Source organism: Mesitornis unicolor, unplaced genomic scaffold (genome assembly GCF_000695765.1).
Source record: "Mesitornis unicolor isolate BGI_N332 unplaced genomic scaffold, ASM69576v1 scaffold41979, whole genome shotgun sequence".
Lineage (NCBI taxonomy): Eukaryota > Metazoa > Chordata > Aves > Mesitornithiformes > Mesitornithidae > Mesitornis > Mesitornis unicolor.
Window position 1 is genome coordinate 26,805 of NW_010210094.1, and position 13,839 is coordinate 40,643.

The following is a 13,839-nucleotide window of genomic DNA, read 5'->3' on the forward strand; positions in this document are numbered from 1 at the left end:
TTCAGTTTTTAAGCAACATTTTGAATAATCCAGTTGGGTAGTTCATTTTGAGAATATGAAAAAACTTTTTCCCTGTGACCACCTCAAACCAACACCAATGAGAGGATTTTGCTATGTTGCACACAAACTCTTCATGAAATTGCATTAGCAGTCTAAAAATAAGTGATATTTCATGAAGCTTTGTGTCTTCAAGCACTTCAATTTTTTTTTTTCTTCTCAAGCCTGGATTTCCACATGGCACTGGTACAAAGACAAAAGAAATTACTGATTGGAAGATATAACATGGTCAAAGGGAAATCTCCTACCAGGATAAGAAGGCTTTGCCTTCAGAAAAATCTGATTGTGGAAACAAAAACCACCCAATGTGATCATTTTATCTTATGGGAGTTGTAATTCCAGCTCCTTGCTCTGTCCCTTTCCGTCCAGTGAGCCTTGCCTCCTCATGTGGGTAACTGTGCACTGTACTTGTTCAGCCTCAGGGAAAGTCTGCAGCCTCTAATGGGAAACAGGGGCTGGCCAGAGGGAGACAAGGGAAAAAATGGGAAATGCCACATTTGAGTGTTGGTTTTAATTTTTTTTCTTTTTTTATTTTTTTTTTGCTATTGAGTCAACTGCTACATCAGGGATTTGGTGTCCACAAAACTTAACAAACAGAGTGGATTGTTCTAATAACAAACTCCATGAGATTGAGCCTTTCTTGAATTATTTCAAGAACAATTAATCCTATAAAAGTCAATTTCCAAGAACATCAGAGAAATGCAATGTATGAAACTTATTTACTTAAGTCATTTTCAGCCAGCTCCTAAGAGACCCTACATACAGTGGAGGAGGATACAAAGACAAATACAATTAAACATTTCAATATTTATAACCTTTAAACCTTCTGTTTGGCAAAAAGTTCCAATAGTTTGGGCTTTGATCTTTGTTCAAGAAAAAAAACCAGATGTCAAAACACAGTGATTTCCTTCACAGCAACAGCTTATATTTTTGATCAGCTACTATGACTTTTGGAAGTATGATCTTCAGATAGGGTGTGTTCTTGTTAAACAGATGAGAATAATACCTCTATTAATATCTTCATTACTTTCTTATGTATTTCTTGCCCTTCTCAAATATCCTCATATTTGTATGTTCCCATGCTGACGCATTTTCCAGTATGATTATTGCCCCCCTTCAGTTAGACATTGCAGAATGATAATGCTGTCACAAATACTAGAATCCCTGAACAAACAGGATTGGAAATGGTCAGCAGATTAAAAACATTTGCTTGAAGTTTACTCTTTGGTTTGAAGTACTAGGGGAAAATATTTGCATATATGAATTTTTAATAGATACTAAAAATAATAAGCTGCTAAAAAAATATAGCTTGTCTACATTATCATGCGACTTTAATTATGCAAGCATTTATGTTCTTTGTGTATTTTGACTTAGGGCCATGTGAGACACATGAGTGAACTGTCACTCATGCAGAGTTAATTATAATTTGTCCATATAGGGAAAAAAGCCCTGGGAAAATATGATAACACTTTTCATTGGCGGTAAACATTAGTTGTTGTTAGTAATTTGAAAAAATTATTCTTAGCAGACTATACAAACCCTGTAGTTCAAAGTGTTCCCTGAAAAGAGGTGTATTAGCATGTGGCTAGATCCATTACAGGAATAGATTTTGTTGACTAAGGAACCATATCCTTTTGTACCATAACATTTAGTTCATTTTTTCTTTCCTTTGAACAAGAGAATTTATCTTGATTCAGTGTTTAGCAACCCAAGCCAGGTTATTTTAAAGAATATTCACTTGCTATGTGTTGAGTGTAAAATGCTTTTTTTAGAGTAGTTACTTCTATACAGGATTGCAAACAGAAATCTTTAGTTTCCCACGTATAATACAGAACCAGTTTGTAAGGAGTCTTTAGACTTCTTTCCGCTTCTCTTTTTCCCAGGTAAGTGGCAACAGTTGTCACTGACAGGTAGGGCAACAAATGGATAAAGCAAGCATGGATTCTGAGATCTATAATTTTTAATAATTTTTAAACTAGCTACAAAATGTCAATCACTTCACAAACTGACAGGAGACATAAGGAATTTCATATTACATGCTATAAATTATATTTATCTCACAGTTTATCTAGAGTTCATTCATTTAGGTTTTTTTATTATTTTTTAATTAAGTCAGCTACTAAACATCTCAGCGATTTGGTGTGCATAGCTCTAGGTAAGCAACAGAGAACTGTACCAATAACAAACCACATGGGGATAGCGACTAGTAAGAGAGAGCCTTTATAAAAATTACATTTCTTTGCACCATTTCATATGGTAGTCGTTTCCTCCAAAAGATAGTCTTCAAAAGCAGCAGACAAACCCAATATATTACACTTATTTCTTTTTGTCTTTGACATATTTTCAGCCAAGCTTTTATTTTGCTGGCAATGGCTAAATGGTGAGTGCCAAATCCCTCTTTTTTCATAATTAAAAAAAAATTATCATGATTAATAACTATATATATATATATCAACAAGAAAAAAGTGGCACGACTGCAAACTTGCTGGTATAACATAGTCCCAAAAGAGTCCGAATACTGAGCATGCTTTTGTTGTCATTGTTGGTGTGCTACTGCCATGGGAAAAGTCTTGTTTAAGTAGGAGTCTAAAAGTCTATTTATTCCTCATGCATAAATGCATAAATCACATCACTTTTTAGTGCAATGCTTGTTATAGTTATATAATTCCACATTGTCTAATCATTAAATCATAACAACAGATAATGGCAATGAAGAACTGAAGACAGCAGGTTTAAGTGCTTAAACATCATGATACTCAAAGACAGGAGCATGGCAGTAGCTCTGTGGAATGTCACAGTTTTACAAGAACAATACTGCATATTTAAAGGTTAACAGCACGTTTAGCATTCCAACAGTGTTGTCATTCAGCAAACATCATTTAAAAAAAAGGAAGAGAGGGAAAAAAAAGGAAAGGAATCCAAAACAGAAATAAGGAAAGGAAAAATGCCAAAAAACATCATAATGAGCTATAGCCATCAAATCAGCACTATGTACAACCTTTGGAAAGAATGATATCTAGAAAAAAATAATTACAAGTATCATTTTTGGAAAGCTGACAAACTACACAGGACAACATTTACAATGGGGCTGATATGTGCATGTGTGCAAACCTAGTAGGTAAATACCATGATAAAAGCATGAAGATACTGCCCTGTCGGACAGCATTAAAAGGAAATGCACTTCACTGCATTTAACCACTGCCCAGCATCTTTGTTGCACGCTGGTTGGCTTCATCAATCCGGGTTTTGTTGGAATCAGCCTAAGGAGACACAAAGGAAAGAAGCAGGTGAATAAAGGGCAGAAAGAGAACACCTACAATGCTTAGTGGACAGTTCTCTAGTTTTGGCTAGGTCAGGAAAAAAAAAAAGAAGCTTGAAAATACTGGTGAGCTGTTTTTTATAGTGGTATTAGGGACCCAAAAGGAAATAACAGATTTTCTGATTTTGTGACATATTAGGTAGGATTTGAGTAGAGCTTTCATGTTTGTATTCAGCTCCACTGAACTCTTGTAAATGCTGCACCAGATCTGTAGCTGGTGCTATTGATGGTGCTAGTGGTATTGATGGTAATAGATGACAGGATGAGAACTGATGATGTGCACATGGATGTTACCAGTGAGAAGCTTCAGTGCCCTCTAAAATTTGGTGGATCTGGACTTTGTTCTGATTTAGATCACCAGTCATGCAGTCAAGACTGAAATTTTGGTCAGTGTAGAGAATGGCTGGAGCAGGGAAGCTATATCATCTGATGTTGGGAATACTGGCAAAGATACTGTATTTGAAAATACATCAGTCTGGATCTCTTTGCTCTACATGTGAAAGGAAAGGAATAGGTAGGAGTGATGCCATTATTCCTTTCAATAAAGTTCACTAGTGTAGTTGCAAGACAGAGTAGTAAACTCTTTCATTGGGCAGCAGTATAAACAGGAATTAAGAAAAAGCAGGCATTCTACTTTTATTTGAAGCAATAAAACTGGAATTTAGTCAAGAATGGGCTGAACTGCTAGCTTCTCTGTCTTCCATGGGGTAATATTTGCCATAATTATACAATTTGCTGTCGATAAAGCAGCACCACTTGGGAGGTTTGGGACTTCTCTTTGAGTGGGAAGACACTTTGACCATGGCTTTCTGTAGCTCTGCAGAAGTTAGTTTTGGAGGCTAAAGACATTGTTTTAGCTGACAAAAATTGGCAAACTCCATTCAAGCCCATGTTGCTATGCCAACTTACACTAGAAGAGGGACTAGATAGATGTTTTCAGTTTTTTAAATCAGACCTGTGGGAAAGGTGAGAATTGCGTTACTGCTTTAAAAGCATGAACTCAAATAGCAAACTCTTTTCTGTGGTTTGATGGCTGCATTTTGTTAGCTTTGACGACATCTCTGGTGTGTATCCAAATTGTACAGATTTATTTTAAATCTCCAATTTGCAAAGACAGAATGGTGAAGAAATTTTCCCAGATACACTTATAAAACCCTTTAAAAATGGTTATGCTGATGTGCAATATATCATTCTTAAATATCTTGGGCTTTTCTCCATAATCATTTTGGGAAATACTATGTAGATGTGTATTTTTAGTACAGTAGCATGTCCCAGATCCTCAACAGTCATAAATCAACATAACTACTCATTATAAGCCACACTTCTTTATTTTAGCCATGAGTTTGACCTTATCTACCACAGTACAGTTTTGTGTGCTTTTGCCAAAAGACTACCTGAAAAAATAATTTAAGGGTTTTGGAAGCAGTTACATTTGTCATTAAATATATTAATATTGATTGAATATTGATGAAACATAATGTTGCTAAGAAAGAATGCTAAGGTCTAACTCTGGCAGATTATGTTGCATTGAAGTCAGAGAGAGTCTTTGTGCAGACCTTCCCACCTAGGTCAAGACAAAATGCATTGAGCCCTTCCAGCTTTCCTCCCAGCCTCCTGTTTCTGGCTCATTTTAGGGCCAGGATCTTCTAGTAATGATGTCTGGGCCATTTGACCTAGTCATCACATTATCGTTTTAGTTTTTGTTTCTGTCTCTTTGATCTGAGGGAAGAATAAAGCTGTTCTGATTACTGGGGATAGATCAGATTACATCTCTGCATTACGAGATTGCTCTGGTTTGGACGCATGCATCCAGTTTAACATAAATGCTCTTAACAGCATTTGGGTTAGTTTTGTGATGGACCCCATCTTTTGCAAAATGTGCCAGCCCAAGGTCTTTCTAATGGCCATAATTGATCAAAAGCACAGTGCTCCAGCTGGTCAGGAAAAGAAAACAACTCCAGCAATGCTGTATGCCCACCGCCAGCTAGGGACATTGGTCCATTGGCATATTTCATTACAAAATGGATGTGTATGTATTTGTGGTTTCAGTATTATCTGGTTAACTGTCATTTCTGTTTTTATAGAGGGTTTTCCTAATAAATTGTGTTTCTTCTTCTAGTATCTTATTACTGTGTGTCCTTACTCTGAGATGTTTGACAGATTTTCGCCAAGGCTGAAGACTGCCTTATTTTTAAGCTGCTTTTATGACAACTTCTGTGTGTACACTGCAAGTCCATATTTCAGAAATGTGTCACTGTTCTTTAGCCAAGGACTCTGCCTGACGAGGCCTGCCCGTGAGGCTGGATTTAATGAATCACATTAGCTTGCGCTGTTGTTTTTCTATTGCCTAACTCTGTAAGACAACTGCATAGATGTGGGAGGCCAGTCCCTCAGTTAGCCAACCACTCTCAGCATGTGCTGCCTGGAGATCTGGCCCATGTGCTTTATATACACAAAGGGCCTGGCCAATGTTTTTGAAATCTGGATGTTTGCAAGCCTGGACTGATAGGAGAACCGTGCCTAGTTAGGCTTGCTGTTGTTTCTAATAGTATCCTGCAGGCTTGGATAGGACATAGCTGATTTCCATCCATAAGGCATGTCTCCTACCACTGTGTTTTGTCATGAATAGGGTAGCTGGTAACATGTAATAGTGCATGTCCTCACACTTGCTCTGAGAAAATAATATTTATTCTAGACTGCTTATTTAAAGGTAGTTATGATGTAGGTTGTATAATCTTCCAGTTCCTTCTTGCAATTTAGATAGATGTGCTGCTTTCTAGTGCTTTTCCTATGAATAACAGCAGTAAATCCTTCCCTCCATGCTCCTATTTCATTCTTCCCAGAAATATGAAATGCTACAGAATGGCATTACAATAGTACCGTGCATTTTCCAATACAGTCAAACTAACAGATGCAGCTTTATAGTACAAAACTTTTGATCAACATAAAAGAATGTGGTCTACTGTGTTATGTGACTGTGTCTCTATCAGAGATGAACTTCCCACCTTTAAGACAATCCTTCACCCAGTTCTCTCTGGGATCAAACTCCAATAATGAAACCTATCTGAGTGAATCCCTCAGTGCAGTATTTAATTTTTTCACTAGGCTCTGATGTACTTAATTGACATGAAAGATAGGCATGGGCATCCTGCTTGTGTGAGAAGGCTTGCACGTGTAAAAAGGCTCAAGAGTACAAGCTCTACCACTTAAGGTCAGCATTAACTCTAAGCAGCACATATAAGTCCTTGGGTTAGATCCTCAGGTTGTGTAAATCTCAGCTGAAGTCAAGTGTTGTACTGATTTTACACCAGATGAAGATCTAGCCTCTTATGTCACTTCAGGCTGGCTGTCCCTGTGCCTGGAGCTTTGCCAGTATGAATGCAGATGGCTCGCAGATCTTGGGATCTGAGGACAGCAGCGAGTTCCCAGCTGGGTTTGGAGGGTGCTGCTATCTGCTTCAGAAATCTGCAATGCAGGTCTGGTACTGGAACGGTGCTCTCTGCCTTTTTAGATGGCAAGTTAGCAATAGTAATGCTGAGCCTCAGTTTTTTTATATATGTGTATGTGTGTATATGTGTGTGTATATATATATGTAACAAATATATATGTACACACTCATATATATACACACGCCCCCACCCCCAAGATGGCTGATAGATCTCTGTCCTAATGTAGTTATAAGCAGGCAGCATGAGAAGACTGGCTGCACTGTGACTGTATGACAAAGTCTAGCTTCATAAATCCCTGTCCTTTTTTGGGACTGATCCTCCAAGCAGGTCATCCAATTCTCAATTGCTCATGGAATATCCAAGGGAAAGAAAGTCCAGGAAAGCTTAAAACTTGACAGGAAGTGGAAGGGCATCCAGACCCAAGCCTTGCAGTTCTGCACAGCTCAAGGCATTTCTCCCTTCCCAAAGCTGTTGCGGAAGGAGCTTTGATTTGTGCTAAAGGATCCTCTTGCCAGCTGTTGTCTTGCAAACCCAAAAAGTGTGGGTTCAACCTGACCTTCACTGGAGGCTACTGAAGATCCACAGCAACAAGCTTTTCTGTGGCCCAATGATTTGGAGGGAGAAGAGAGAGAAGCTCTAGCAGCTACTTTTGTCCCTTGTCCTCTGAGTTGTAGAAAAACTGGAGCATGGAATAAAACTGGAAAACACAGCCCCTTTTGGGGTCCTCTTAGAAATGTCATCTCTTACCTTCTCCATGATCCTGTCAATCTGGCGATTCTGTGTGTCGATCTCATTGCCCATGTCCAGGGCCATGTGACGTAAGTTGCCAATGATGCCGCTGACCTGCTCGAGGTTCTCATCCATTTCATTTTCCCGTGCGTCGTTTGTTACCCTGGGAGCAAAAAATCAGTTATTTGAAGAAGAGAGAGAGGAGGTTCCCCCTGAAACTCTGATTCATCTGAAACCTCCCCTGCATCCTCCTTCGCTTGTCACCTGAGGAGCATGCTGCTGAGCTCAGCTTTGAAGAAAAGGGATTAATAAGTAGCTAGCCTGAAAAACACTACATGCTTATTTTTTGGATGTTGGGATTAATTGTCCAAGTTCACTAGTCCTCCATTTTTACTGCTCGTGTCTGCTACTCCTAGAAATGTTGCCGTTTGAGCTTGTTTGTACCACATACTGCACCTTTCTGCTAGTGATGGTCCTTCTCAAACAAAGAATGACAGGATGCTCCACTTGGACCTGTGTGTGGTTAGAGTATGTTGGAAATGTTGGAAGGTGGTGGAACTGAAGCTGTGTCAGCTCCCCTCCTTGAACTCCATGTGGGTACAGTCCAGTCCTCATAGACTTGGACCTCACTGAAATATTGGGAAGAGCTGCTTCAGCTGTTAAAATCCTGACCTAACCTCCTATTTAATGAAATACATTTCTGCTAAATGATAGAAGCAGCTTCTCTCAGATTTACTGGATTTAGTAAAGATCCTTTGTCTCTCCTCTTAGTTTTCTAGACTGAAGGATTTGCACTTGAGCCAAGGTCTATTTCAAATTTTCAGTAACTGGAGAGGCATGTGGTGACTGACACTGGGAAAAGCAAGGTCCATGGGTGACACTCAGAAAATCACTACTTTGAGCCTCTTGTGCAATTTGTGTTCATGTAGGTGCCAAAAGTGCACTACATGCTATATGCAGAGTAATTATGGTCTGGCATAATTTTTGTCACTGCTATTCTCTTATCATGCCCACCCTTCATTTTGGTGGGGCTGCCATCCAGAAATAAAAAAAAAAAGTGAACGGCAGACCCAGCAAACTTAAATGGCAACTCCATCCCACACTCCAGATTGCATGACAGCATTGTTTCTATCACACTGATTTCCCTTTATCACAGTAGCCAAAAAAATAAGTGGATAATAGTTTTTGGAAAGATAATTACTTATTAATCCAGTGTCCTTAATCTTCAGAGATCAAAGCTTTGCCTACTGGTATGCCTTTATCCATTCAGCTGATAGCATTGTCATCTAAATACATGCTCTATAACCACTGTAATCAGTATGTACTTACTGCTGGATCCCTACGTATCGCTGAAATTTTGCAATTTGGTTGCCATTAGTGTAGCTGTGCATTTCAAACTGGCTTTCATCTGAGTGCACAGGGGTTGCCGCTAAAGCATCAATGTTTCTCCATGGTTTTGGCTTTATAGCAGCTGAGGAACGGGACATCATTGCCCATTTAGTGAGGTTTTCTGGATAGACACAAGCAGGGAAGTGGTGTACCTCTAGTTAAAAGTGTGCTTCAAGTTCTGCGCTTGGCTTGGAGCTTTAGCAGAGAGCCAGAGGCTCTTTTTTATAAGAAAGGAAGGAGTACCAGATGCTTTGATATATCTTCTGACAAGGATGGATAATGAGCACTATATATCTTGAGGCATGATAATAATAAACTAGTATTTATCTGACACCTCATTTCTGAGGCATTTGACAACTGTCATTAATGAGACCCATAATAAGGTCCCTGGGAAAAGTGCATTGTTCACACCAAGGAGCTGGAGTGCAGAGGACAGTGCTGACTGGCCATGACAGTCTGCAGCCTCACATTGCTGCTGTGAAGTAAATAAATAGATGTTATTTCCATTTTATTATTGCCCAAATCTGGCCAGTGTCAAGGAGGAAGGCCTAGGGCCATGTTTTCAAGCATCTTCTGGTTCTCTGGGCTAAGACCTGGACTTCCAGGATTTCCAGCAATGTAACCATCCTTTGCATTAGCTCAGGCAAGCACCCACGGGGCCAGGGAAAGTCAGTGGATGCAGTAAGTCCTTAGTACCCATCTTAATTGCTGTCAACCTAAATCTGAGCACCCACCACTCAGTGGAAAACACTGGCTCCATAGCATTAGCCAGCACTGTTGAAGGAGTTAATGAGCATCACAGAACTCATGACCATATGGAAGAAATCTAAATATATCAGTGTCAGGGAAAATAGAGAGAAAACAGTGGATAAAAAGGCTCACCTGCGGATAAAGCCACCGCTGATGGCCATCTGCTCCCGTTCATCTACGACACGTGCAGGCTGGCTGGCTACAACACCATCCTGATTATTGCCCCAGGCTTTTTTGTAAGCATCGCTTGATTTAAGCCTATGCAAAGAAGAGGCTGAGTAACGAAACATCAAGTGGACAACGGCAAATGCAAAAATTTTACTTCTCCAAGCTAAAAGCTGAATCAAGCAAATGAGTTTTCGGATAGAGGGTCATTGATTGTATACCGATATATCATAACCCTGAATGAAAGGAGGGGCTTTGGTTTTGGTTTCTCACTTTACTGCCACAGCTGTCAGGGACAGAGGTTTTGTTTCCAATAGGGTGAATTGCAATTGTCAAGTTTACAACACTGCACACAGGTTGGATGTTGACTTAGTTTCCAGAAAGAAGAAGAAGGAAAAAAAAAAAGGAAAATGAAGAAAGAAAAAGAGAAGAAATACAAATAAGTAGAAAACATTGTTTCATTTCAGTGACACATACATTTTGACATCCAACACAGAGAACATACTGGCAGACAGACATAAAAACAAAACTGCCAAGTATAGTGTGTACATCACATCACAGCAACACACCCTCTTAGAGAAAAACAGATTTGGCTAGATTTTAACATTTTACCAGGCAGAAGATTAAGCTTCTCTTGATATTTATTTATTAATGTGAATGTGGCATAATAGGCATTTAAAGCCACTAACCTTTCCCAAGGTGATTAGGAGATGATTTTATAATAAAATTCATAGGATTCATTAGATTTTCAAATAATATATCGGTACTTGAAAATAGTAATCATACATCGACAGCTGATGTACAAACCTTTGTCAACAGAGACAAAAAGTAAAATAGGCAGAAGTGAAATGAGTGCAGGAGAAAAGAAAAGATACAAGCAATCTAGCATCAGAAAGGGAAGTTTTTCTACATTTTTCTTCATGCACCAGCTACAGGCATGAATAAGAAGTAAAGCATTCTCATTAAGCACAGCTGCCCCAATAGTTCATCATACTCTTAATGCATTAGCAGTAACAGCCTTCACAGTAAGCAAGACACAGGCAAAAATGGATCATCACTTCCTTCAGGAGCTTTAAACCACAGGACTTTAAAATAGCCTAGCAACTTGTTATATTTGTTGTTTAGGACAGTTACATTAGCTTTCAGAGAGCCATTTTTGACTGAGCTGCCGTGGACAGAAATTTAAAATCCAGGCATACCTTCAGTGGCAGATTAGCATGTGCAGCATATTTAGGGTTGCTGTCACTGGGGTGATCAGATGAGATTGAACATTTTAACAAGAAAGTGTGAGCATTCGGGGGCTGTAGGTATAAGTTCTTGATTTTATTCTGGAAATGGAGCAATTTCTGACAAAGCTGTTGGGAACCGCAAGCCTCCATGGTTTCCCTGTTGTTCACTCAGGTCCAATCAGTCATACAAAGTGCCCTGTGGCTTGGATTCTGGGGGAGAAACTGAACATGCTTCTGGGGAATTTGGAAGAGGACACAACAAACGCATCTCCAGTGTTATGTTGTCTCCATGAGCCCTGAAGCAGCTTATCTTCAGTTGAGCCTGAATATGTGTCGCATGCTCCAATATAGAATTAAAATATAAATGAAAAGAGGAGCTTTCCTACACATCTGTTTTATTGCTTATTTCCTACTAAAATTTGTGAAGACTTAAAAAGAAGATGGTTGGCTTATTTGTTCTTTGCTCTCTAAAACTATACATCAGCTTTGGTGTTTCTAGAAATGAATGAAAGTAGTTCCCTTGCTACACATACACTTACAGGTATTTGCCTGTTCTTTAGACATGTGCAACTTTGAGAGTGAGACAGTCTCTGTGTTTGAGGTAAAGGATTTATATACATCCAGAACTTGATCTCTGTTTTCTTGTGGACTTCCCATTAAAGTCAACAGGTGGAGTCTGGGTCTGCTCATGGTCAATAGCAGTTGTTCTTTTGACTGTAATCTGGTCAATGTTCCACGCCATGGGCATTTTGGATCTCCTAAGAATGTAGAATCAAGCCTTATATTGTGGTAAGGCTCACAGAGTTGTATTTAATCTGTATATCAGAGTATAGTTATGTGTGAAATGGTTAATCTTTTTAAAATATATGACATTAATCTACCACCAGCCAGAAGAGCATTAGAGAATCATGGTTATACCGTTGCCCAGAACTGTACAGATTTCTCTCCCTCCTACACTCTATTTCTCAAAATATCATCTTATTCGTACCAGTTGAGTCCTGGCATAGTGATTCAAAGAACAATCTCTGAAAGAATTGTTCACCCATACTGTTTCTGAACATGCTGACTGATTAGCAATGCTAGTCTATGAAATCTAGATGCAGACTGCAAAGGTCATAATACTGCCTTAAAGCAGGGAGAAGACACCTTTAAAAATGAACATCCCTCACACTGAATGCCTGCAGTATCTTTCTGTTCTTGCATCTTTTGATTTCATGATACTACAACCATTGTGAAGTGGTTAATGTTTAAGACCATGTCAGGTGCTAACTTCATCCATGCCATAGATGTGGCTGTTAGTTCTGAGCAGCCTTTCCCACAGTACAGAACATTAAAGCTAAAAAATGAAGATTCCTGCAAAATGCATTGGAATTGTATTTCAAGGGTGAACTTTTGGCATTATGCCAGGTTTCTCTAGGAGGAGCAAGCTAAGACAGTGTTCCTCTTCAAGTTGCAACAGCTTTTAGAGTGTGGGAGATGTAAAGTTTCTGCTGCATATTCTTGTTCCTGTGGCTCTTCTACACTGGGTCCTCTGGTGCAGGACAGCAGGGTTAAAGCCTGTATCAGAGCTGATACCAACTCCAGACAGTTGCGCTGACAAAGGCTGTGTGTGTGCATGCAGATCTTTTCATTCCTCCTTGCCTCTCTCCCATTCTGCACACCAAGGCGATAGTACACATATTCTGGCAAAATATTTACCCTACCAAAGTATTTGTGGCTTGGTACACATGAGCAAAATTGATTTTTTTAAGGCTGAGGCTGTATCTGCGTTTTGTCCCAGAAGAATTAACTTCAAAATAAATGGCAATTGTTAAGGCAGAAACCCAGTCCTACTGTTCTGAACTCCCATGACAGCTCGCTCTCATTTGGTCTTGATAATCATGGTAGGATCAGGCCCTATTTGTGAACAAAGTATCTGTGCCATGCAGAATCAGAGTATAATACTAAAGAACCACTGCACTCTGCTTTGTTTCCTGCACAATCTCTGGCCAACCTTTTATGAATGTTTTCACTGTAACTTGGTTGCATGCCTGCTCACTGCATGCTGGATTTACTATTCCTCAAGAACGTCTGGTTGTTTCACTTTGTGTTTCACTTTCCTACACCCACATAACCACACATCACATTTTCATTTGGCATTTAAAACAAGCTTTGCATTACTTGGAGGACAGTTTTGTTCAAGTCTGATGGCATGCAAGCAAATTCAATGCATTTCAACATTTCTGCTTAGTGTACATGCTACCCAAATGAAAGAAATTTGGTGTGACATGTTCAGGTTTTCTCAAATCTGTTGCCTATGGCAGGATGAAAACCATTTCAAGTTGGGTTCCAATTGTGAAACATCATGTCTCTTTCAAGATCTCATCAAGGACTATTTCTGCTGAACAATGAAAAAAGTGTGATTTTCATCCAGAATTTTGAGTGGTGTTTTTGATGACCTCTTCTGCATTTTTTCACTTTTTTTGTTGTTTATTAAACTTGTTTGTGAAAATATGCTTCAAAATTTAGCGTGTCAGGAGTAAGGTAGCTCCAATGTTTTTGTTTGCTAGAAAATGGAACCACTCAGTACACTTTGTGAAAAATGTTGAAACTTTTACCATTAAAAGGTGTTCACAGTGAAGCTTTCACTGCAATATGCCTGATTTTAATGCATCTACAGTAATTCCCAGTCAGTTGTCTATGCTATGAGATGAATGCATTTGAACCAGAATTGTTCTTTCTGCATGCCACATGCTCATCCTGTCCATGTGCC

General features: G+C 39.2%; 1 protein-coding gene across 2 annotated transcripts in view; it reads right to left on the bottom strand.

Annotated features, from left to right (window-relative positions):
- Positions 1–1,726: 1,726 nt before the first annotated feature.
- The window catches only part of SNAP25 (synaptosomal-associated protein, 25kDa), a 30,380-nt gene continuing 18,267 nt past the window's right edge, over positions 1,727–13,839 (bottom strand). For both annotated transcript variants that reach the window (XM_010193074.1, XM_010193075.1), the window contains exons 5-7: positions 9,826–9,951; positions 7,573–7,717; positions 1,727–3,317 (exon numbers count right to left, since the gene is read on the bottom strand). In XM_010193074.1, coding sequence (XP_010191376.1) covers positions 3,249–3,317; positions 7,573–7,717; positions 9,826–9,951 — 340 coding nt within the window. In that variant the 3' untranslated portion in view covers positions 1,727–3,248. The remainder of the gene's footprint in view (positions 3,318–7,572; positions 7,718–9,825; positions 9,952–13,839) is intronic.